The 25,019-nt window shown below is 33.4% G+C and overlaps 2 protein-coding genes across 2 annotated transcripts; both read right to left on the reverse strand.

Moving 5' to 3' along the window:
* Positions 1–2,133: 2,133 nt before the first annotated feature.
* On the reverse strand, positions 2,134–14,026 carry LOC109112887 (basic leucine zipper transcriptional factor ATF-like). Its single transcript, XM_042778304.1, has 3 exons — positions 13,565–14,026; positions 11,123–11,227; positions 2,134–3,066 (listed from the first exon to the last, which is right to left on the reverse strand). The coding sequence occupies exons 1-3, from the start codon at positions 13,628–13,630 to the stop codon at positions 2,863–2,865; spliced, it is 375 nt and encodes a 124-aa protein (XP_042634238.1). The 5' UTR covers positions 13,631–14,026; the 3' UTR covers positions 2,134–2,862.
* An 8,290-nt stretch (positions 14,027–22,316) lies between these two features.
* LOC109112888 (jun dimerization protein 2) lies at positions 22,317–24,527 on the reverse strand. The gene is made up of 3 exons (XM_042778364.1): positions 24,491–24,527; positions 24,072–24,163; positions 22,317–22,999 (listed from the first exon to the last, which is right to left on the reverse strand). Exons 1-3 carry the CDS (start codon positions 24,525–24,527, stop codon positions 22,826–22,828), a joined length of 303 nt encoding a protein of 100 aa, XP_042634298.1. The 3' UTR covers positions 22,317–22,825.
* Positions 24,528–25,019: the final 492 nt, after the last annotated feature.

Consider the following 25,019-nt stretch of genomic DNA (forward strand, 5'->3'; position numbering starts at 1 on the left):
AAACGCACCGGAGAGATTCAGTCTGTCATGCCTTAACGATCCCCGGCTCCGTTTCCATGACGAACACATCTCGAGCTGCTCTTCCACATCCTTAAAATGCAACAATAACAGAAGAAAAACAAATTAAAATATTTAAAAAATAAAGTTCAAAGCCTAAATCATCCATAAAGGCTCGTCAGCAGTGGTCATAAGCTACTTAAAATAATTAATAAAAGCACATATAACTGCATACAGGTGCGCGAGAAAAAGTAGCGTTCGCGTCAGCAGGTAACCATAGCAACAGTATACTCCTTGCGCGATTTATTTTAATACTTTTATTGCATTGTAAATCGACCACTTTATGTCATATGTGCATCTCACTAGAAGCATTTGAATGACGAAAATATATGTTTTTAATTTAATTATATATTATAAAATGTATACTACAATTAATAGGACTTTCATCGCATTAAGATATTAATATTAAATTATTATAACATTATTATTATTAATTTAAACTGACTAGACTTTCCCTAGACCAACACAAATATATAAACTGAATTTATTTAAAGGGAAAGTCCATAAAAATTCTGTAATTATTTATTCACCCTCACGTTGTTATGCTGTTGGAACACGAAAATATAATTGTTTGAAGAATCGTTTCACAGATTCTGCCATGCAACAGTAACTATAGCTGTCAAACTTCAAAACAGACAATTAATTAATAACATAAAAGTATCACATAAGTAGTCTATATGACTCTCTTTATTTTTGGTTGAACTCACTCAGTGGTACATCTGACAAATATAGAAGTGAATAAACAAAACTGTGTCTTACCTGATTCAGGTGGATGCTTGATTTGTTAGGTTACCACTGTTATTGTGGCAAAAGACTAACATTTCCTGTTAATATAAGCCAAAAATAGCTCTTAAATTAACTGAATATTAACTTTACAATTATTCCTTCCATTAAAGTCAGATATTTCTTCTTGGTAAACAATCCTTATGTCACTGAAGGCTTTCTAATAATCTCTCTCTCTCTCTCTCTCTCTCTGCCAGTGTTGCTGTAACCAAACCCAACTATTTCCAGGTTGCTACAGTGTGTTCTCTTGAGAATACAAACCTCATACCCAAGGGAACTACAGAAATGTGTTGTCACACTAAGTTTTCCATTCTATAATATGTTGTAATGATTAAGGCAACTGTTTACGTTCATTTAATGTGTGTTGTTTACAGTGTTTTCTTAAACAACCGATATTCAAGAACAATCATGGTCCAAAAGCAGCAGTAGTATTATAAAGGTTTATTTTATGCCTATTCCTCAATGTATTAGTCATTTCCGTGCTGGTGGTCTACTCTCGCTGGTTGCCTTTTTATTATTGCGGGACTCCACATACTTTACAGATATGTTTCTATGTGTGTGCGTCAGGACTTCAGGAAACAGAAGAGAAGGAAAATCTGTTCACAGATCTTCAACAGATCATTCCCATCCCAAAGAAACCCCAAATCACAGGACTTAATGACTTTAACGTCTGTGGTCATGACCTCGTTTGAAAGACTGGTGTTGGCTTATCTAAAAAAACAGGTCTGTGGATGATGCAGTCAATGGGACTGCACTACATCCTGCAACATCTGGACAAATCAGGGACTTATGCATGGATCCTGTTTGAGGACTTCAGTTCGGCCTTCAACACCATCATCCTAACACTCCTCCAGACCAAACTAACCCAGCTTTCTGTGCTCTGTCTGTCAGTGGATCACCAGCTTTCTGACAGATAGACAACAGCTAGTGAGACCATCAGCACTGGTGCTCCTCCGGGATGTGATGTGGGACACATTAGACCCTTTAACATTAGTCTTAAACACGAGAATTTAGTTTCAGTTTATAAATAAAATCTGGAAAAGGGAATGGGAGGACAAGAAAATGCAGGCTCAGTTTAATATAGATACTGTATAATAGCCTAATTTCTAAGCATGATAATGATTTATGATAACGATGAGACTGAAGTGATTGTTTTAGCAATTTTAGTACCTGTAATATATTAAACGGATGCATTTATTAGGAGGAGCAAACATACTTGTGCTTTGTGAAAATGAAATATCTCATGCATTATAATTAGGCTTGTTCATGATAAATGAAACAGAGGACATTATGTTCAAATTCATAAAAATGTGTGTATATTTTATGTTTTTATTATTTTATCACAGGTGATTGCAGAAGATCACATACAAATGTTCCTTCCTCCGTATTTGAGATATAGGATAACGCAGCAGTTTGTACAACTTTAGAATATCCCAAAGGGTTTAGAATAAAAATAATCGGCTAGAATTGTGTATAAAGTACATTCAGAATGTTTGACCAATTCAACACCTTAAATGAGTCATAATAGAAAAACATTCACACATAATCTGTGAACAGGATAAACAACCAACATCATTTTTTCTTAGAATCAAGTCCAGTCGTCTCATAAACATTTCACAGAAATAGAATAAAATAAATGATCATATGAATCAGTAGAGTGGCTTCTATTGAAATCTAAATTGAAAACATTCATTGTGTCATTGCCATGCACCTTTGCAAGTAGCCGACGTTTAACTCTACAGATGCTTGCATTTTACAGACATGAGGTTTTGTTCAAGGAGCTGGGATTTTTTTTTACTTCAGACAAAAAATAAAAACTAAAGATGATATTAAGATATCATTGTCACAAAAATCGTTACATCTGGAGGCTTTTGTTATATTTTTCTGATTTTCAGTAGATGATTTTAAGATCACTTCAATGCCCGCTGATGACTGATGTTTTGTGGTTAATGACTCAAACCAAAGTTCATTGACTGTCGCCCACAGGCGGATTCCGTGCGGAACTCCAGCGGCCTCTGCCGGTCAGAGCGGGTAGTGCGGCACGCTGATATGCTGGTGGAACGCGCCGTGGTGCGCGCCGTACAGAATCTCCGTGGACGCGCCGCTCAGGCCCGTGCACAGCGGCTCATGGTTGCTCAGGACCGTGGACAGATATTTGGCCTCCTCCGTGAGTCTTTTCACCTCTTTCCTGAGCGCTGCGTTTTCCTTCTCCAAATTTTCACTCTCCTGCAGCACGAACAGAAAATAAAATACATTTAATAAGCTCCCGAAGTCAGATTTAATGTGATAATGCACATTTTCTGAAGAATATGCAAGTACATTATACATTCTGCATGACATGAATTTTGAATTTTGTCCTCTAGATGTCCTTATAGTTACAAACTACGCAAAATAAGAACACAACAACCCAATAATCATGGATTGCATTAATGTCGACCGCACTTGTGGACTTTTCATAATCCTGGGTTAGTAATTAATCCTGGATATTGAGTTTTTGTTAACCGTTTACGTTCCTATTTACATATTTATGAGGTCAGTGATTGGTGGAACAGCCAAGCAGCATAGGTTTATAACTACTTATCCAATTGTGTAAATATTTGTTTGATATATTTCATTTCTCTTTCAGACTCTGAAAGATAAAAACGTGTGAAATATTCTGTGACTGTACAGAGCATATGAATAATTAATGAGGTAAGCACTTTTTGGTTTATGATTGGTTGATGATCTGTTGCTAAACAACTCACCCTGTACTTTTGTAAAGCCCTTGACTTCTTCTTTACATATTTGTGAAGTCAGTAATGACAAGTGGTCAAACAGGCACAGCCTATTTTAATACTAACTGCTTATCCAGTTGTGAAAATGTTTACCATAGCATTTTATTCTTTCTTTCAGACAGACGCTGAAACAAAACAAAGCATGTGGATTTTTTTTTGTGTGACTGTACAGACCATATGAATAATTCATGAGGTAAGCACTGTTTGGTTTTTGATTGGTGTGCTGTACTTTTGTAAATCTGTTAGTTCTTATTTACATATTTATGAGGTCAGTACATTTTGTTTGATTGAACAGGCACAGTGTTAAAAAAATCTTCTTTCTTTCAGAAGCTGAAACATAATAAAGCCTGTTACTGTATGGTTACTGTCAAAGCTTATGAATAATTAATGAGGTTGCTTGCTACTGATTGGTTGTCTGTTTCTAAACCTCTCAAATGTTAACCTAAGGTTTATCATTGTGTGTAAAATATTTATAAAATGCAAATTTTTATTTGTATTGCACTTTTCACAATGCATATTGTTTCAAAACAGCTTAACATAAAATAATACTTCACAAACCCAATGGAACCCCCCCCCCCCCCACCCATATCAGCATAAATGTCCACAGGTAAAATTTTAACTAGCCACATGTCTAATAATAATGGGCTAGAAATAGATGACAGCGTGTATATGCTTATTGGCCATTATTTTTAGGCACACTATGGGGTCATGATGGTTCCCGCTCAGCGACGTCACCAACCTGTAACTCGACTAGCCGCTCCGCTGCCTTCCAGTCACTCTTGGGTAAAACCCCTCTGACAAGCGTCATTCAATTTTATCTGCCCACGGCCCATAGCGACACCTTACCAGAAATGACAGCTGAACACTCCCCTCGACGGCCCACGTTTCTCAGGCCTCAACCAAAAAACATGGCATTAGATACAATACAGGAAACGTGTAATACAGAGGGAAATTTCAGCTTCCTGTTTATCAAGCATAGCGGCGAAGAGCGAAACCACATACTACACTGAGTCTATCTTACCCAGAATGGGTACATGAGTTTCCTTTATATAATTTTTAACTTTGGACTCGTGTTATTGTTTGTCAGGAGCAGATTATGAATTCATTATCATTTCATATCATTGGATTATTATAATTCATTTTAAATTAGATTCAAATAATCTGTAATATAGATAATAACTCTGAGTGCATTTACCTGAGCACTATTTCCACTCAGAAATTGTTTAGTAAATTTTACAATTAATTATAAAATGTAACGCACTAAATTAAAAGTGAAATTTTGAAGCAGAAAGACTAAAATAATATTTTCGTATTAAACATACTCCGAAAATATTTATTTATTTTTAAATTTATTAACTTTTACAAATATTTTTTTACGTGTGTAACCTAATAATGCAGCTCAAAAACCTGAAATAATAAATAATAAAGCTGAAATAAAATAAAAAATAAATATTAGATTAAAAAAAAACTTTAAAAATTGAGAAATTTTGTCTTAGGCATTTAAATAAATAAATAAAACTAATATAAATATTTAAAAATAATAGTACAAATAAACATCAATAAAACAAATAGACTAAAACTTAAATTAAAAACTGAAAGTCTAAAAATAATTCGAATCGGCTAATTCAAAATATTAATAAATACTATAATAATACCTGATGCACACATTACATAAGCCATGCTTCAGCCATGACCTTTACTTGGTAAAAGTTCAGATGTTTACACATCTGGATATTACAGGATATTAAGTATTATCAGTGTAAACACTCTCTATATTCATATCTGCTGATGTGTGACCTATATGTGCATTTCTCAAAAATTGTGCAACCTCAGAATCGAAATGATATGCGGTTCCTGGTAAGTGGTATGTGCCTGTCAGGACAGCATCTCCCACTCTGCGTTTAACCGGTTGAGTTCAGGGGAACTCGCATGAGGTCAGTGTGTGTGTGTGTGTGTGTGTGTGTTATCAGATCACTGATGCTGAGAACTGCAGCGGGGGCTGTCAGGACTGAGTCTGACACCAGGTCAAATTTATCAGCTTATCAATCCTCTCTCTTCCTGAGATAAAACAACTTATCAGTTTCCTTTGACATCTGAGTGTTTTCTGTGAATCAGATCTCATTCTCAAGCAGAATCCATTCAGTAGATTCACTCCAATCACTAGTATAGTATACAAGCTCAGAAAAAAAGGTAGCATACAAAGCTGTCGGGGGGCAGTACACTAAGGTACAAAAGCTAAAAGGTACCTTATTTACGCCTAATTGGTACATATTTACGGGAGTGCTGAGAGGTCATGGACTGTTTATTTTTCTTTCTTGTTTTCTAGTTATCACGACTTAATTTTCTTGTGACCTCGACATAAAAGTTGTTTTCTCTGTTTTCATGACTTAATTTTCTTGTTATCTTGTCATAACAAAAGTTGTTTTCTCGTATTCATGACAAAATTTTCTTGTGATCTTGTCATAACAAAAGTTGTTTTCTCTTTTCACAACTTAATTTTCTTGTGATCTTGTCATAACAAAAGTTGTTTTCTCGTATTCATGACTTAATTTTCTTGTGACCTCGACATAAAAGTTGTTTTCTCTGTTTGCATGACTTTATTTTCTTGTGATCTTGTCATATCAAAAGTTGTTTTCTCGTATTCATGACTTAATTTTCTTGTGACCTCGACATAAAAATTGTTTTCTCATTTTCATGACTTAATTTTCTTGTGATCTTGTCATAACAAAAGTGTTCTCATTTTCATTACTTAATTTTTCTCATTTTCACAACTTAATTTTCTTGTGATCTCGACATAAAAGTTGTTTTCTCATTTTCACGACTTAATTTTCTCGTGATCTTTTTTCTTGGTTTCACGTCTCAATTTTCTCATGATCTGGACATAAAGTTGTTTTCTCGTAATCACGATTTAATTTTCTCTGATCTCAACATAACAAACGTTGTTTTCTCATTTTCACAATTTAATTTTTCTTGTTTTCGCAACTTAATTTTCTCGTGATCTCAACATAACAAAAGTTGTTTTCTCGTTTTCACGACTTAACTCTTTCCCCGCCAAACACAGAATTTTCCACATTCACACTGTTATATGGCCGGGGGCGCTATTACTCCTGAATGAGTCTAGATTGTGCCGATCAAAAACACATGCGAGGAAGACACAGAAATGAGCGATCTCATATGCAAGCAGATGCATGTGAAAAACAATGCGATCATCAACAGTAAACAGCATATAAATGAAAACTGCCTAATGCTACCGAGTGAAATGTCGATCCAGGATGTGGCAAAGGACTGTGCAAGCTTTTAGGGTGTTGATGGAAGCGATCTACTGCATCTTTGCTTTGATTAGTCTACTGAATATGATCCAGATGTAGTATTTGATAAAAACGTGATTTTCTCTGCTTTTTGCTCAAAATGTAGCTTTATATATATAAAACTTACCTACATTCAAGTCTTGATAAAAAAAAAAAAATATTTGCTTGAAGCTAGAAAAAAAAAAACAGATTGTTTTGCTTATAGAAAAAAAAAAACAGATTGTTTTTTTTTTTGGTGAATTGTATTTTCTAAATTCTGGGGGCCATGAAAATTTTGTGAAAATCATCAAAAATGCTGCCGGCGGCTGGCAACTTTTTCCTAATTAATTTTCTTGTGATGTTGACATAAAAGTTGTTGTTTTGTTTTTTTTACAGTGATTGATTGATTTTTAAAACAATGCATCATAAGTCTACTGATCGACAGATAAAAAATGCGCTCTTATACTGTATGTTGTGGATAGTTCAGCAAATGTTGCTTTGCATAGTAATAACGTCTACAATAAATAAATATAGGCTAATCAATCACTGTTGATTTTTTTTCCAGAGACAGTACGCTAAACACTTTGTTTGTGTAATTAACATGTTTAAATGGTCAAAGCATTCAACACCGCAAACACAGGTGGAGCGCCTTCAGAAGGATGCATAGAACTATTCTGAAATCTTTTAAAGCTGCTTGGATTCAACTCACTTTATTTATTTTGAAATAAAAAAAATATATAATTTGTTTGTAATTTTTATTAGTCATGTAGGGTATGCTGTGACTTAAGCTTGGGATGCTGTCTGAAAAAAGTGTGTGTGTGTGTGTGTGTTTGTGTGGTGTGTGTGTGTGTGTGTGTGGGGGGGGGGTTCCTACAAAGAAATGTAGAAAATACAAAAGATTACAACACTGTATAACATCACTGAATTAAATTAGCCTTTACATATTTTTGCATATATAAATAATTTTTTTTATCAGTATACATTTAATTATTAACAATAAAGATTTAAAATAAGGACAAAGATGCACAATACAAATACGTTGTTGAAGCGCGTCCTAGAAAAACACAACTTCTCGCTTATTAACTAACAATCATGTACTTCATAGATGCACAAATAAAGATATAGACTAGGTGTAAACAGAATACTATACAGTGACGTCAACCTTGGTTTAAATAAGCAGATAAGTTTATCACACGGAACGTTATTGCAGTGGTGAAACTGTGATTGGTCATGCACCTAGAAAGAGCTTAACAATAACAGATACACAAAATAATCATATTAATTCAAGCATTTAACATTTAAGAGTTAATTAAATGTCAGTAACGAACAATGCTGCAAAAATTATAGCAATCATGAAGAAGGTCTTATTCTTTCCCAAACACGTACAGTAAGGTGGATATACAGTATACAACACCCCATCGTTTATATTCAGGGAACAGTTGCATAAACTGCTTAGACTAGTCTTAAAAAGTTAGCCATCTAATTTGTTTTCTTCTAGACTGGTCATAACTGTTTAAAGTCGGTTACAAAAATGTAGACTGGCCCAATATTAATCAAAAAAGTGAGACTTTTTATCTCTTGGCTAACTGCTAGTTGTTCAAACTAGTTCTTAAGACACAGTCCAAATCTATAGTCCCACCTGTTGGCGCAGTTGTGTAACTTAATAGAATAACTTTTGTTATGTCGAGATCACGAAAAAATGAAGTCGTGATAACGAGAAAACAACTTTTGCTATGTGGAGATCACAAGATAATTAAGTTTAAAATATTAATAATCCATGGCCTCCTAGGACTCCGGTATATATTAGTACCTTAAAGCCCAAAGTATAATTCCATTTTTAGCGCATGCGCACAGTCAAACGCACAGCCTTTCAAAGTTTACTCCATTTAATATCTTAAGATATTCATGCAATTTCATGAAAGGAGCACTCGACACATGCGCACTAGAAAGATTCACATTTGTTCAGTGTCTGCGCTTTTTCTCTCCATAAGTTATGAGCGATTAAAATGTCTTTGTAATTATTTAAACTAGAGTTGTGGGTATCGTTCATTCTCCTCACATAAGCACTTGTCAGCACGGACATCTAGTGTTATTGTCACCTTCAGCAGTTTGTTGTTGCTCTTGTTCTGTCTTTTACATTTTATTTTCCGACTGTAAACAACGGCCCGGGCCAGTATGTTGCCACCTTGTGGGCAAACCAATTAGTGCAAAACAATTCAAAGCTCATGTGCGAGCTGTGCGTATATAAAAAATAGGGCTGTACGTGTACAATATGTATGGAAGGCCAACTTGGCCAAAAGTGAAACACTTTCAAAAACAAAATACTGTTCATTCGTGTTAACGTGCCGATTTTGAATGCGTTTCTTTTGTATGTGTAGACACGGACATTCTGACTGTGCTAAGGTGTCAGTTTTCACCTTACAATGCACAGTTGTACTGTGTTTTACCAAAGTATACATATTATTACTTAAAGTGTACATATTACTACCTTTTGAAAGTGTACCGCCTCATTTTTGTACTTTTGTCTGTGAGTGTAGAAGCCTGTTGTATTTAAAGGTGTAGTTCACTCGAAAAATTTAATTCACCCTCATGTTGTTTCAAATCTGTTTGATTTTTCAGTGCAACACAAAAGGAGAAATTTTGAAGAATCACACGCAACAGTCATAGCTGACTCTAAAAATGACAAAAAACAATGTAAAAATTGTGCATCATGTGCGAAACCTACAGAGCTAGGTCAGGGAATGGCATATTTAATTTTTGACAGGAATGAAAACAAGGTTGTGAGGGATAGGAGTACAGTGCATTTAATGGATTGTACTGTTGTTTAACGACACTCTGATTGTTCAGCTGATGAAATGTCTTTCCGAAAATAATTTTCAGTAGACAAAAACTCCAGTTTTGAAAGTTTATGAACTTCTGAATTATATAAATGTCATGATCTTGAATCTTTAGACAGTGTATACCATTGTAATGTCTAAGTCTATCGTTCACAGCCACATTTCATCCATGTTAAATTCAATACGGTGTCTAACCTGACTATAAGTCTTCTGAAGCTGTCAACTGAAGTCCTCATTCAAAGATTATCTCCTCTCAGCCGCAGCTTTCAAATCTCATGTTTTCATAGACTCATTTTCAAACCGTGTTTGATGTCTCACAGGTCTCGTCACTGAACGTGACATGCAAAATTTGAATTTGTGAATACATGAATGAACACATCTTGTTTTGTGTTCCTGACAGTCATGCAGATTTGGAAAGACATGAAAGTGAATAAAGAACTTTAATTTTTGGTTGAACTATCCCTTTAAATAAATCTTACACTCTCAAAAATAAAGGTTCTTTATTGGCATTGATGGGTCCATGAAGAAACTTTAACATCCTTGGAACCTCTCAAATGCACAAAAGAAAACCACCCTTTTGAACCTTTATTTTTAAGAGTGTAGGATCTATTCTTCTAGCTGATGTAAAGGGTCTGTTCTGTTAAGAGTCCCTGGAACAGCATGTGCGGCGATCAGAGGAGTGAAAGGACATGAGTAATACCAGAGGGAAACACCCATATAACACAGATACTGAATGAAAGTGATAGAGGGTTTTGGCTTTGACTAAGAGCCAAATGCGATCCAAACGGTTTGATGACTGTTAGACAGGCGTGTGCTCGCAGGAATTGAATGCAATAATGCATGCATTGCATTTGTGTAAGAACAGTCATGCAGATTTGAGGACTGTTGTTGTTTTCTTGATAAATTACAGAGAATTTACTAGGTGCATGGCCAATCGTTTCAGCTGAGCGTTTCACCCACGCGATGTAATTAATGCCAGAATCTGAAGCAAACAAGACCAGAGCCACAACAAGTGTGAAGCACGACAGAAGCCATGACGCATCACCACATGGTCAGTAAAGCTTCATGTAAATACAGTCGAGAGTCAATCAGCATCACCCCGTAACACAACTGGATGCTCTGATGCTGGATGCTCTTCTCTTCTTGGATTTGTCTTCATTTTATTCTCACGTTTCTTTAACTGTTTGCTTGTTTTACTACAAATGTAATATGTTATCTTCCTAAGTCGTTTTAGGGTCTGTATGTACCTTCTGATTGTTCCTAAGTCACAGTTTGCAGCACTAAACAATGCAAATTCATTTAGTGTTTGTTTTGTTGCAGGTTAATTAAAACGTCACTGTGTATCAGGTTTGTCACAGATGATGTTTCTGGATGAAGTTCTCACCAGGTGCAGACTGTCGGCTTTCTGCGTTTGTCTCATTCGGCTCTTCTGCGCCGCGATGCGGTTCTTCTCTCTCCTCATCACCTTCCTTACGTCATCCGTTGAACCCTGAAAACCAGCACGCAAGAGTACATCAGCACAAAATGTACATCAGCACAAAACCTTGACATGCATTTGCAACACATTTTACTAACTTTTTGTCTGACTAGAACACTTTTGAGCAGGTTTTCTGACCAGGATGACCAGGATTCATTCTCCAGAGCATATCCACGTGTCCCAAGGGTAATGTTTTTTCATTTCAACTAGTATTATTATTTATAATTTTTACTGTAACTTAAAAAAATGTTAAATATAAATTACTGCCAAGATTTTAGCCTAAACAATGACTACTGATTAACATTATATTCAGTGTCTGCATGATCTTGGTGACATCAGCTGAAAAGTTTTTTTTGGAGTTATTATATTTAAATGAAACATTTCAAAGATAAACTTTTTTTTTTATTTGAAATTTATTATATTTAAATGAACCTACATACTAATATATATATATATATTATATATAATATATATATATATATATATATATATATATATATATATATTTATTTATTTATCTATGCTATGTGTGTGTGTGCATGTGTGTGTGTGTGTATATATATATATATATATATATATATAAGGGCTGTCAAATCGATTAATCACTATTAAATTGAAATTAATGTTTGTGTTTACATAATATGTGTGTGCGTACTGTGTATATTTATATGTACACACACACACACACACATATATATATATAATAAAAAGTATTATAAAATGAATTTAAATGAACATTAGTTTTAGTTAAGGATAACAATGTTCTGCATTAAACAATTCTGTAGCAGAGATGTTTTTTCATTATTCTAGAAGTTTAAAGAACAAGACTTTGGTTGAAAGCCTCCTCCATGACTGCATGTTTGTCACATATTGTGGCAGACAGGTGTGACATTTTCAAAGACACAGGCCAATCTTTTCCCACAGCAGCCCCTGAGCTGTGACGTCCTTTACTGAACCCACAAGATTTGGTGTCAGAGTGACTTTTTCCAAATGACAAAATCCCCACAATAAGAGACCCTCCAGAGGTGTGTGAATGTCTATGACTAGCTCAGTTTCAGGTGAATTCAGTGAAACATCTACTGTCAGACACAGATGTATAGAGCTGAGCTGCTTCATGATAAAACCAGATTCATCTATGAAGCATTTAGCAACAGTTTAGAGCCATTATACACTTCTCTAGTATTTGCCATGAATCAACTGGTATTTTGGTTATCTTTAGCAGATGTATAAAGTCAGTTCTCCTGAACTTCACACATGTGCTATGAGCATCACAGATAACAAGTGTCACAATACTTCATTTGGAACCTATATATCAAACTGCTTGAAAAGTATCTTTCTTCAAAATAAATGGTACTTGTTTTGATATTTTGCTAATGCATCGACATTCATGTGTGGGTTAAGTGTCCATAAGCCATTGCTTGTACATGTATGATGCATGTAAAGAAACTAAAGGGGGATTTGCACAGTTGCTATGTCTGAATCATGTTCTCTCAGAGATAAACATCTCTCTCGATCGGTGAGGTTCGAGAGGATGTAGTGGCCGTTGAAGTCAGATCACCTTCAGCTCGTTTAGCCTCGTGCCATCGTAACGGCAGTTTCACAATCACTAACGTTTGTCAGATTCTCTCACAGCACGATGCTGTGTGCAGCTCTATAGTTAGAGTCAGTTACTCAACGCTAAAGCTGCTACCTTCATAAATATTGAAATAGTATGTGAACGTTTCAGAATGAAGGTTAAAATCACCACCAGCCCCATGACTTCCTCTCAGCAGAATCATAATCATTCATACACACATGTGCAAATCTACATAGTCACATGCACACATACTCACTCACAGACAGTGTTGGAAATGCATGTGAAATCTACAGTAAAATAAGTGGATTTAGGTATCTAGGTGTTATTCCTAATGTCATATTTAACTTAATGTTAATTTTGTACGTTATAGTCCATCTGGTTAGATGCATCTTGCATCATGTGTTTCAACATAGATTAACTGAATTAAATTCAATTTAATGTAAATAAAGAAGCAGGCATGAAGAAGTAAAATATAGCATTTTGCCAGATAATTCATTTTGCATTAAAATTATGTTTTTATCATTTGTTTTATTGATATATGTATCTAAATATTATATTTTGATTATATGTAAATATATAATATAATTAAAGTGTTTCTAATTTATATACATACATATATATATATATATATATATATTACAAAAATATAAAAATAATAAAACATACATTTATGTATACACACACACACAAATATATATATAAATGGTTTGTATTTTTTTTATATATTTTTGTGTGTGTTTTTTTTTTTTTGGTGCTGGTTGAGTCTGTCTTACCTGTTTATTGCCCGGTGAGGGGGATTTGGTGTAGCTGGTGTCGCTGTTGTCAGAGCCCTGAGCCATGCCACTTCAGTCCCCGTGAAACCTTTGACCTCCTTCAGCGTCTGTCTTTCTCTCAGCCTGTTTATCTGTCTGTCTGTCTCTGTCTGTCTCAGGCTATATGAGACTGCATGTGTTCAGAAGAGAGATGTGAACGGATCGCGGTCCACTGAAGAATGAGTAAAGACTGCAGCACTCGCACTCTTTCTTTCTTGCTCTGCTTCACTCCCTCTCTTTCTCTCTCTCTCGCCCTGCCTAATTAGCAAAGTGTGATGTGGTTGTAGTTAGAAACCTCTACTGCACTAGACTGGAAGTCACATGCTTCCTGGAAACTTTGCATAAAGCTTCTTATTCACAGCAGTGTTGATGAACCTTCACAAACAGGACAGACAGACAGATGGAGGATCACATCTTCTCCACAAGCACTGTGGACCGAAAAGTGTTCATAAACTTAAGCAACACTTAAAAATATCTGAATTTCATTGCATTTGATAAGAAAATATGAAGTACAGTTCCATTAACTTTATACAAAGCATACTTTTCAAGCAAACAAAGTTCACATAAAGTTGGTTGGATGATGATACACAAGATATATAATGCTGAAAATGAAGATAAAACATATTGTGTGGCTTTGTGTTCGTGAAACATCTGGTGAAACATCTAATATATACGATATATATATATATATATATATATATATATATATATATATATATAAGTATTTGTATGTGTCTTCATTTTTTGATATCTCTAGTTATTTTATTGCTATATTTATCATTAAAACATTTATAATTTTAATGAATAATATATATTTTAAAAAATATTTAAATAAATATAAATTAAAATATAAATTGAAATACAAAACAATACTAAAAATAAAATCATTCAGCAAAAATTATGTTTAGAGTCCAAATATTTTTTGGCCCACTATAATATCTATTTAGCTCTTGGAGTTAAATTTAACTCTATCTGAATTCAATTTAACTCTATATGAGTTGAATTAACACTGCCAAGTTTGCTGTGTAGCAATCTTGGCAGACAGCATCCCGACTGCCTGTGTGTGTTGGAGTGTGACACTGAGATACAGAGAGACACTCATTAGTGCTGTTTACTGAGTGAAGCGTCAGTATTCCTATTGCTCATGATCTGAACAAACCCATAAGTGTTAAACTTAATTGCATAACTCATGTGCTGTTTGTGCTACAGACATGAATGATTTCTCATAAACATGTGGCTTGTTGACGAGGTGTCTTTTCATAGCAACAACTCAGATCACACTAGCAAGCACATAGCAACATGCTAAAAACACTCCAAACATATTAGCAACCGCACAGCCATAGCATTGCAGCGGCGGGTTTTACAAGGGGAAGCACTGCTCGAGTTTTCTTTAGAAACTGTATGGAAATATTTCATTTAAAATATTTAATTTTATTTTATTATTTTATTTGTAACATTTATTTATTTCATTATTTTTTAAAACATTTTATTTGTTTAATATTTTTTAAATAAAATAAAATATAAAATAGAATAAGGACCACTCAAGCCTTCCTCAGAAAATGTATTTGTTAATTTTGTTTTTTTTTTTGTTTTTTTTTTTTTTATTTTATTTATTTATTTGTTATTTAATTTTTTTTGTTTAATGATACTTTAATAGAAACAAGCAACATTTTAAATAATAAAATAAGGACCAGTCAAGGTTTTCTCAGAAAATATTTTATTCAAACCGTTTTATTTTATTATTTTTATTTTACTTGTTCAATAATACTTCCATAATAAAAACTCAGAACACCCTAGGAACCACACAACAACATTTCAAATCAAATCAAATCAAATAAGCACCCAAGCTTTCCTTTAGCAAATGTGTACAAATTGTTTTATTTTATTTTATTTATTAGCAAATGTGTAGAAATTGTTTTATTTTATTTTTTTGTTTTTTTATTATTTGATGTGATTTTTTAATTTAATTTTTTATTTTAATTTTTGGTTTATTATTTATTTATTGTTTTAATTTTTTTTGTTTATATGCCTGTTTAATAAATACTTGCACGTTTTTTAAATTTAACTTTGTATATTACAATTTTGCAGGATATATATTTTGTCTTAGCCCGTCACAACGAATTGAATGGATTTTCCTGACAGACAGAGAGACGCAAGAGAGGTAAAATAAACAATAAGGACCAGTCAAGGGAGACGCGAGGAAACTATTTTATTCAAACTTTTTTTTATTTTATTAAAGACCTTATGTACTGACTGTGCATGCCGTTCAGGAGCGTATTGGCGAGATGATTAGAGGGGTGTGCCGCCTCTCTTTCTTCTCTATTTTTAATTGTATATTTATTTGTTATTTAATTTTTTTTTGTTTACATGCAATACCTTTAATAGAAACACACAGACGATTGGAAATCATAGATCAAAATGGATCCCCCAGTCGCACCCCGAGAGGGGCTTCCCCTTCAACAAATGCTGTAGGTATTATTTTATCTTTTAATGGTTTTATAATTATTTATCATAAACTCAGAACACCCTTCTAGACCACACAACAACATTTTCAAATCCAAGCAAATTCAAGTGAGCGACCAGCAAGCTTTCCCTTTACAATTGTGTGAACTTGTTTTATTTTATTTTAAGTTTATTTTATTTATTTATTTATTTATTTTTTATTTTATTTTATTTTATAAAATGCAAGCACTAAAGCCTCAGAAAATATGTGAAGATTTTATTTAAAATATATAATTTTTTATTTTAATTTTTTGTTTTTATTTCCTTTTCATTTATTATTTTATTGTTTTGGACTACTTTTTATTTCTACATATATTGTGTTTAATAATACTTTGCACTTTTTTAATTTACACTTTTGCTATTATTACTTTTATTTGACTTATTTTGCAGATATCTAGTTTTGTTATGCCAGTAATAAATTGAACTGAATTTGAAATGGAATTGACAGACAGAGAGAGCAAGAGAGGGTGAGTGAGAGAGAGAGAGAGAGAGAGTGAGAGAGTGAGAGAAAGCGAGAGAGAGAGAGAGAGAGAGAGAGGGTTGAGTCGAGTGTGATCGTGAGTGAGAGAGAGAGAGAGAGAGAGGGTGAGTTGAGAAGAGCGAGAGCAGGAGAGAGGTGAGTGAGTTGAGAAGAGAGAGAGAGAGTTTGAAGTGAGAGAGAGAGAGAGAGAGAGAGAGCGAGAGAGAGAGAGAGAGAGTGAGGGAGTGAGAGAGGTGCTTCCCCTTCTGCTGTGGACTATTTCAGCAGGTGCGCTAATACACTATAACTTAAGCTCAAAAATTCCACCTGACTTTACCCTCCACTTTACCATAAGAACAACGGCAGCAGAATTTTTTTAAGCAGCAAATTTTCATAAACGCCGACAATGACAGATCTCCCACCAGAAGTCCGCTGACAATCCAGTGGCGCCAAAAACAGTGCCGTTACTGTCAGTGATGCAAATGACGGCCAGTGCCAAGCAGTGAAAGCAGAGCTCTACACATACAGAGCCTTCCCCAACATGACACATAAATTTAAACAAAACTGGCCTCAGGGTTTCTCGCTTTCCTCAGCAAGAGAAACTGTGAACTGCTGGGATTTCTGAGCTGGAGATTGCTTTGAATATGATGATGGAGGATGAAACAGAACCTTATTAGCTGTGTTTGCTAAGGCAAGCATCACCATTAATATTGTTTTTGATGTGTTTGCTGATGAGAGCATCAGAAGAGGGCTTGGTGATATGGTGAATTTCTATGTATTAAATTTATATGTGATACTCCCACAATATATTATAACTAAAAACTACTCAGGGCACTTCAGAATTGGCTTCAGTAGGAAATTTATCAGACCAAGCGCAACATCATGCTGCCGGGTTTTGCATGAGCTAGAAAACATAAAAATCTAGTTTATATTTAGCACATTTACATTTATATTTATTCACTTGGCACACATTTTTTTTATCCAAGTGACTTGTTAGTGAAGTGTCAGGGCAGTGCTATTTTAGTATTATTTATAATATTTTGAATTAGCTTTTATTTATATTTTCAGTTTTAAATTTTTTTGTAATATTTTTTTATGTGCTTTCATTATTTTTTATTTCCGTTTTTATTATGCACGCTTTTAGTAACATTACGTTGTATAATTTCCTCTTATGTGTTTATTTCAGCATGTCAGTGTTTGAATATTCCATGTTTTTCATTTTTCACATATTACAGTGTTATTCATTTATTTATTATTAGATTACAGCATGTCAGTATGTCACAAGAACTACGTTTATGATATTATATGACTTGCAACTTTAATGCAGCTAAAGTTTCCTATTGATCATAACTGCATTGGTAAAACAGTATATTCTTCTTAAATTTGTCCTTTTGTGTTTCATGAATAAAGAAATGAGTAAAATAAGGATGAGTAAATGATAAATTGTCATGCTTGAGAAAAATATTTCTTTAATTGCTGCCTTTAAGTTAAAAAACAAAATCAAAGTGATTCCAAGCTTGCAGTGAAAACGAGCTGCGCGTCATTCTGTAGGTTTTAGTCCAGTAATGCGCAGTGATGTGTTTGGGAAAGTCGCTTGCATCTTTACCGAACACATTTGTTTGTTCACCATTAACACCTAATCTTCTGCAGAAATCGCGTATGATGCTGGGCAGCCTGTGTGAGTAAAGATGAGAAGCCACAGAGATGTGAATGGATATTTTGATGTTGTATTGCGCTTACTGGATACGCCACCTACACACACACGCACACACACATAAAAGATTAAGTCAGAGCTTCTTTTTAAGGCCTTGCACTGAATTCTGAAGGATCTGAAACATCCAAAGATGCTCATCTGAGCACTCGTTCCCTTTAGATCAGTTCCTGACACATTCTACATGCTCCTCATAGAAATGCAGACACTAGCGTGCAAAACTTTTTCCATTTTGTTCAGCAAGGATGCATTCAGTTGATCAAAAGTGACAGTAAAGACTTTTATAAAAATATTTCTATTTTAAATAAATGCTGTTCTCTTAAACTTTCTCTTCACCAAAGAATCTTATATATAATATATATAGTTGGTATATTTAATGTTTTTAATGTGAAACAACTACAAGTGCTGTGGTGAGTGTGGGATGTACAGTATACAGTAAGTTGTACTGAAGGTCACAGGTCAATTTTCTGGAGTTTTTTTTTTCTTTTTTTTTCTTTTCACTGGAATTATAAGGTAATTTCCATATTTTGTTAACTTAGCAATCAGCACCAACTAGGCAGACCAACACAACGGACTGAACGGTTTGTCTTCTGTTCCTCACAGGTTTTGATTTGTTATTAAAACTCATGCATGAGTAAACAGAAGTGTTCAGAAACCTTAGAACAGGGATAGGCAACTTCGGTCCTGGAGGGCCACTGTCCTGCAGAGTTTAGCTCCAACCCTAATTAAACACACCTGAACAAGACAATCAGTGTTTTCGGGATTACTAGATAGATACAGGCAGGTGAGTTTTTATGAGGGCTGAAGCTAAACTCTGCAGGATAGTGGCCCTCCAGGACCGGAGTTGCCTATCCCTGCCTTAGAATATCAGTCATATATCAGAACTGAGCACTTACCCACAATTCCCAGTGACTCCCAATGCTTTTCCAGCAGCATGGGCACAATCTGCAGACAGGAAAAAAACGGCTTAATCCTATTTGAAGTTATCCTAACAGGAGTAGAAGGGCAGTTTTTGAACATATTTCATAAATTAACTGCATTCTGAAGCACAGTATAAAAAAACTTTTTTCATTTATAATAAAACTTTGATCAAAATGAGAGAACACGTACAGGTACCTCCAAGTTATTGGTGTTAATCTGGCACCTGGTGCTAATTTCCTTAATTATATGACAATTAACTGGCAGCATTTCTCCAATTTTCAATGAGATTGCAAGATGGCGGGCCACTTTAAGGTGACGGAAACCCTGTGACAGGAGGTTGTCCAGATGAACCCTGTTGAAACAAAAATTTTAGCATATTATTGTTAGGTTTTGTTTTGTTCATGGTAGATGGTTTGAGATGGTTTGATTTTTTGGTTTGTTTTTCATGAGCTGGTTTAAGTATTTTTTTGGCTCATTGAGTGCTTACATTCACTACTGTACAAATTAAATATTGTCTTATAACTGCTGGCGCCTGCTTAAAATACTGAAATAGGATTTTCTAATATTTCCAACTTAAATACTGAAAAATACAATTAATAAGCTAACAAATAAATAAGAAACTGTTATATTAAAATTATATTATGGAATATAAAAAACTGAAATACGAAATATAAATACTAAAAATAGGAAATATTAAATTACTGATTAACCAAACAATACATATATAAAAAATGAAATATTCAAAACAATAAAATGCAAAAAGCTGAAATATTGCAAATGACATGGTAAAAATAAATAAATAAACAAAAATATAAGAAAACTGAAATACTAATTACAAACATAATAAAAAGATATAATTAGGGAATAATATTTTGAAATTATGAATAATGAATTAAGGAATAATCTTCTGAAATAAGTTGTTAAATTGAATTTATAATAATTAAGTATTTGAGTTATTAAATTGATATTTTATATATTAGATACTGAAATATTTGACATAATTAAATATTAAATTGGTACTTACATTAAATATTAAAAGTCTTACATTGAAATCAATTATTAAAAATGGAAAATTGAAACACTGACATGCAAGGAAGGAAGGAAGGAAGGAAGGAAAAACGGTGTCTTACAGAATATTGAATTAATGAATAAGTGAATAACCTGAGTTAAAAAAAAATCAAATTTAAAAAAACTGAATAGAAAACTGAGTAACCAACTAAAGTAATGAAAAAAAGAAAAAAATGGAATACTGAAAACCTGACCTGCATAAATAAATAAATTAATAGGGAAGCTATGAAATATGAAAAAATAAAATAATACAATAATACAGAATCATACAGAATAAATGACTGAATAACTGAATAACCTACTGAAATACTGAAAAAATGCAAACAAACTAAATATTGAAACACATACTGGACATAAATAAATATGCAAATACTGAAACACTGGAGGTTTAAAATAATATGAGCTGGATTTCTGATCTCAGCTAAGAAGTGCTGTTTTTAGGTCATTGCGGTCGCTTTCTTGAGTGATCTGGAGCTGTTTGTGTTCAGATCTGCCTGTTGAAATCTCACAGTTCTTGAGGTAGGACTCAATGGCAACCATACCAACATTTTCTTTTCTTTTTTTTCTCAAGCGCTTGGAGAAACAGAGTGAAGAGCAGATTCTGACAACCGCCCACGTGAAAAACATGTTCTGCCAAAAAGAGGCATTTTTAAAAGGCTGGAACTGCTGAGCAGAAGGTCAGACATTTGATCAAAGCAGCTTTCAGAGTGAGAAAGTCTGAAGCCAGACCTCCAGTAAGCTGATCAACCCAATTCTGACGTGACAAAAAGTACTAAAGACAGAAAATGAACAAACAAGCAACCCACTCAAGCCGGCTTTCGGCTGTTTTCATTAGGAATTACATGGCAGCCCTAAAACACAAATTAATTGACATGTACAAACACATGAATGTCCCTGCATTCAACTTTTCAGACCAAACATTTCCCAAAATGATAAACCAAGAGAATAAAAAGAGAATAACATTTTTTTGACCATCTAAATATTCTATATACATACATTTGAGATCATTGAACTATGTCGAATAGTGGAAAACTATATCAAACTGACAAAATTCTGAAAGGAGAAAACAACAGGATCAATGGAAACTATAGCTGTAAGTCAATGGAAACCTCAGTGGAAATAACCTGGTTTTGTCAAGTTAATTTCTATGTGATAACATTTAATTTCCACAAACAGTTTACTGAAAAAAAAAACAATGAAAGGGAAAAAAAAGAAAGAAAGTTGTGTAAGAGTGATGCAAGCATTACATTTGTAATGTAATAATCAACCATCCGTCAACCCATTCATCAAACCTCATATCATCTAGGGTCGTGTGGATGCTTGACCCTGATAAATAAATAAATGATACTCGAAAATAATTGTAAAAAATAGTAAATAAGTAAATCAATTATATAACATAAAAAAAATATATAGCCTAAAATATTTTATTTTAAAATAATTAAATAATATAAAAACAATAATTAAAGATAATATTGTAAAAAATAATATATAAATAATATAAATAATAATATTAAAAAATATAAAATAATTAATAATGTTATATTATAATAATAAAACAATACAAAATAATTATTAATCTTTTAAAGTAATATTAAAAATTATATTTTAAAATAATATAAAAGCTTAATATTGAAAAATAACAATACAAATAATATTAAAAAAATTGTTAACAAAGAATATTAAAAATAAATAATATTTTAAAATAATATTAAAATATCAATACATATTTCGAAATATAAATAATACAATGAATACAATTTTAAAAATCAGATGGGAAAATAAACAATACTTTAAAATAATATTTACAACATACTTTATTAAATAAATAAAAATAAATAAATATTTTAAAATACAAAAAAATAAATAAGAATTCCAGTAATAAAAACTTGTAAAATAATCTTTTAAAAAATATTATTTAAAAAATCCTGTTTTAAAATGATATAAAAATAAATAAACATTTTTAAATAAATAAATAAATAAACAAATAAAAGAAAGTAAAATGAAAGAACAAATGAATACATTAAGGAAGGAATGAATGCATGAGTCACGTGTATTTGAAAAATAGGCTTTATTTCAATGTGGCTTTACATAACAAAGAAACATTATTTGGTAACAAAAGTGGCCGTTCAACAGACACCCTGAAGATAAAAACACATACAAGTCATCATATCATGTGATGGCACAATAAAAATGTACATACAATAAACATATCATGCAAGAGACTATGTCAATGCAACTGTAAACAATAGGCTAAGTCCACGGAGACGCCAGCGTCAGAGAGCAGTTTATCAGACAGCGCCACCTGCAGGCCGCTGGAGGAACCACGCGCTTCATTCAGATCAACTGAGAGACTCGCACCTGCAGCTTTATGACCAAGTGTCAAACGTCTGTGAGCTTTTCGCATGATCTCAGGGATGTTTGTTTGCTGTCCACACAAATCTCCTCCCTTTTTTCTTCATGCTGAATTAGACACTAACAATAAACGTCCTGCGGTTTCATCTTCATCTAGCGTCCCGATAGTGTCTGTTCTCCTTTCGGCTCTGTGTTTGTGGTGTGGTGTTCAGTCGGACTGCTCGGATCGCTGGTCGCTCTCGGGGCTCTTCACGCTGTCTGTGCGGACGATGCAGGTGGGCCGGTGGAGGTTGAGCATCACGATCAGCTGCTGCCGCTCAGATTTCAGCTCCTCGATCTGAGACTTCAGCTCCGAGTTCAGTGTCTCCAACCGTTCGGACTCCTAGAGGAGCAACCAGAAAGCTTCTGGTTAATTATAATGCCTCAACAGACACATTTATTAAGTTGTTTGAAAAGTTGTATGAATTCACGTGACATTACTAACTACAGAGTAATACTAATAAACAGTGTGAGCTTGATGCTTGTAGGCTACTTATGTTATAATATTACTGGGTAGTTGTTATATAAATTCCTTTTTAATTAAATGTAACAAATGAATTTTTAAAAGCACAAATATTTCATGTAATATTATAATAAATTATAATATAAAAATTGCATGCATAATTCTTATTTTTACATAAAATGACATTTAAAAAAAGTGTTGTTGTTGTTTTGTTTTTTTTTATAAAATGAAATTTTAATTATGTTTATTACTTCATTAGTTCATTTTAAAAGTTTTGTGATGTGACATAAAAGCACAAAAAATCCCATGCAATCTCAGGTAATATCATAAAAAAAGAAAACTTGTTTTTTTTTTTTTTTAAATGGCATGCACAATAATTATACAAGAATCATATATTTTTTTTTAAATGAAATGGAATGTTTTAACACTCACTATTTTGTTTAATATTTTTCCAATGTGACAAAATTAGTTTAAAAAGTATTATTTAATACTTTTAATACTTAATATTTAATACTTATTTAATACTAATGTATTATTTAAATATTCCATGTTAACTCTCAATTAATATAATGAACAATGTAAAAAAAAAAAAACATTAAAATGTCATAAATAATTACACAAGTGTCAGATTTTAATAAAATGTCACTTTTTAAATACATTTTTTAAAAGTTAATTTTAAATAGTTCTGCAAGGTGACGAATTAATAATTAAGAGCACATATATTCCATGTAACGCTAAATTAATATCATAAAAAATGTAAATGACAAGCATCAGAATTTTTAAATAAAAGATATATTAAATAACTTTTAGATGAAGAACACCATGTCACACCACTATAATAGTAACTAGTAATATGTGAGACAAGAACACTGTAAAATAAAGTTTTACTCCTTTTTCTTTTCCTTTCCCTTCAGTGACTCTCAAAAGGGCTTTTGTGCATTTTCTAACTCACCTTCTGGAGAAGGTCGGTTCTTTCCTTCTTTCTGTTTCGACAGCGAGCAGCTGCAACTTTGTTTTTCTCTCGTCTTCTTTTCTTTTGTTGGTCTTGTTATTGTGACTGTGGATGTGGAGTTAAAGTTTGATTGTGTTCGTTTAAACATTTGCATATTCATTTATACATATTGAGTTTTTATATGGTTCAAAAAACACGATTTTTCAGATGCATTGAAAAGTGTGTCATTTCCAGTTGTTTTATATTTATTATAATGCACAATATTTTTTATAGTGATGGAAGCATTATAATCACCATTATAATCACTCTAAGCAGTCTGACAAATAAGTGTCAAATAAGCAGAGGCACAAAAACTATTGTGTCCACTAGGTGTCAGTCTTGACCAGACAGTAAAGCGCATGCAAAGGAGCGTCACAAACAAAAGAACTTTGCTTTCACTTTCTCAAACTGTTGCATAAAGGTTGTTAACATGCAATCTGGGTTTCAAATTACCAGATGCAATCAGAAGCTGGCCTTTAAAGTTTGTAGGTGTTAAATGTCATGTTTTGTTCTCACCTCATCCTTGATGACGTCGAACGGTCTCTTGGCGTGTCTGTTCAGGATGAGAGGAGACAGAACCGTACCGAGGCTGTAGAGCTCTGCTAGTTTGAGCTGGTCTGTGAGGGTGGTGGAGGGAATACCAGCCAGAGGACCGACGCTGGGCAGAGAACCGGCCGTCATCAACGGGTCAGGGATTTGACCAGGCATCATTGCTGCTTCAGAAAGAAAGAAAGAAAGAGATGTCAGTGTTTCTGTGCATCATGCATCTAAATACAGAGACATCAGCATATCTGTGCTGAAAATCCTTTACCTAATGTGGTGTTGCAGGTCAAAAATGACCAGCCTTTCAAATATTGCTTGTAAATCTCTCATCATGCTAGATTATCACCAAGCCTTGGATTCAATATT

Source organism: Cyprinus carpio, chromosome A20 (genome assembly GCF_018340385.1).
Source record: "Cyprinus carpio isolate SPL01 chromosome A20, ASM1834038v1, whole genome shotgun sequence".
NCBI lineage: Eukaryota > Metazoa > Chordata > Actinopteri > Cypriniformes > Cyprinidae > Cyprinus > Cyprinus carpio.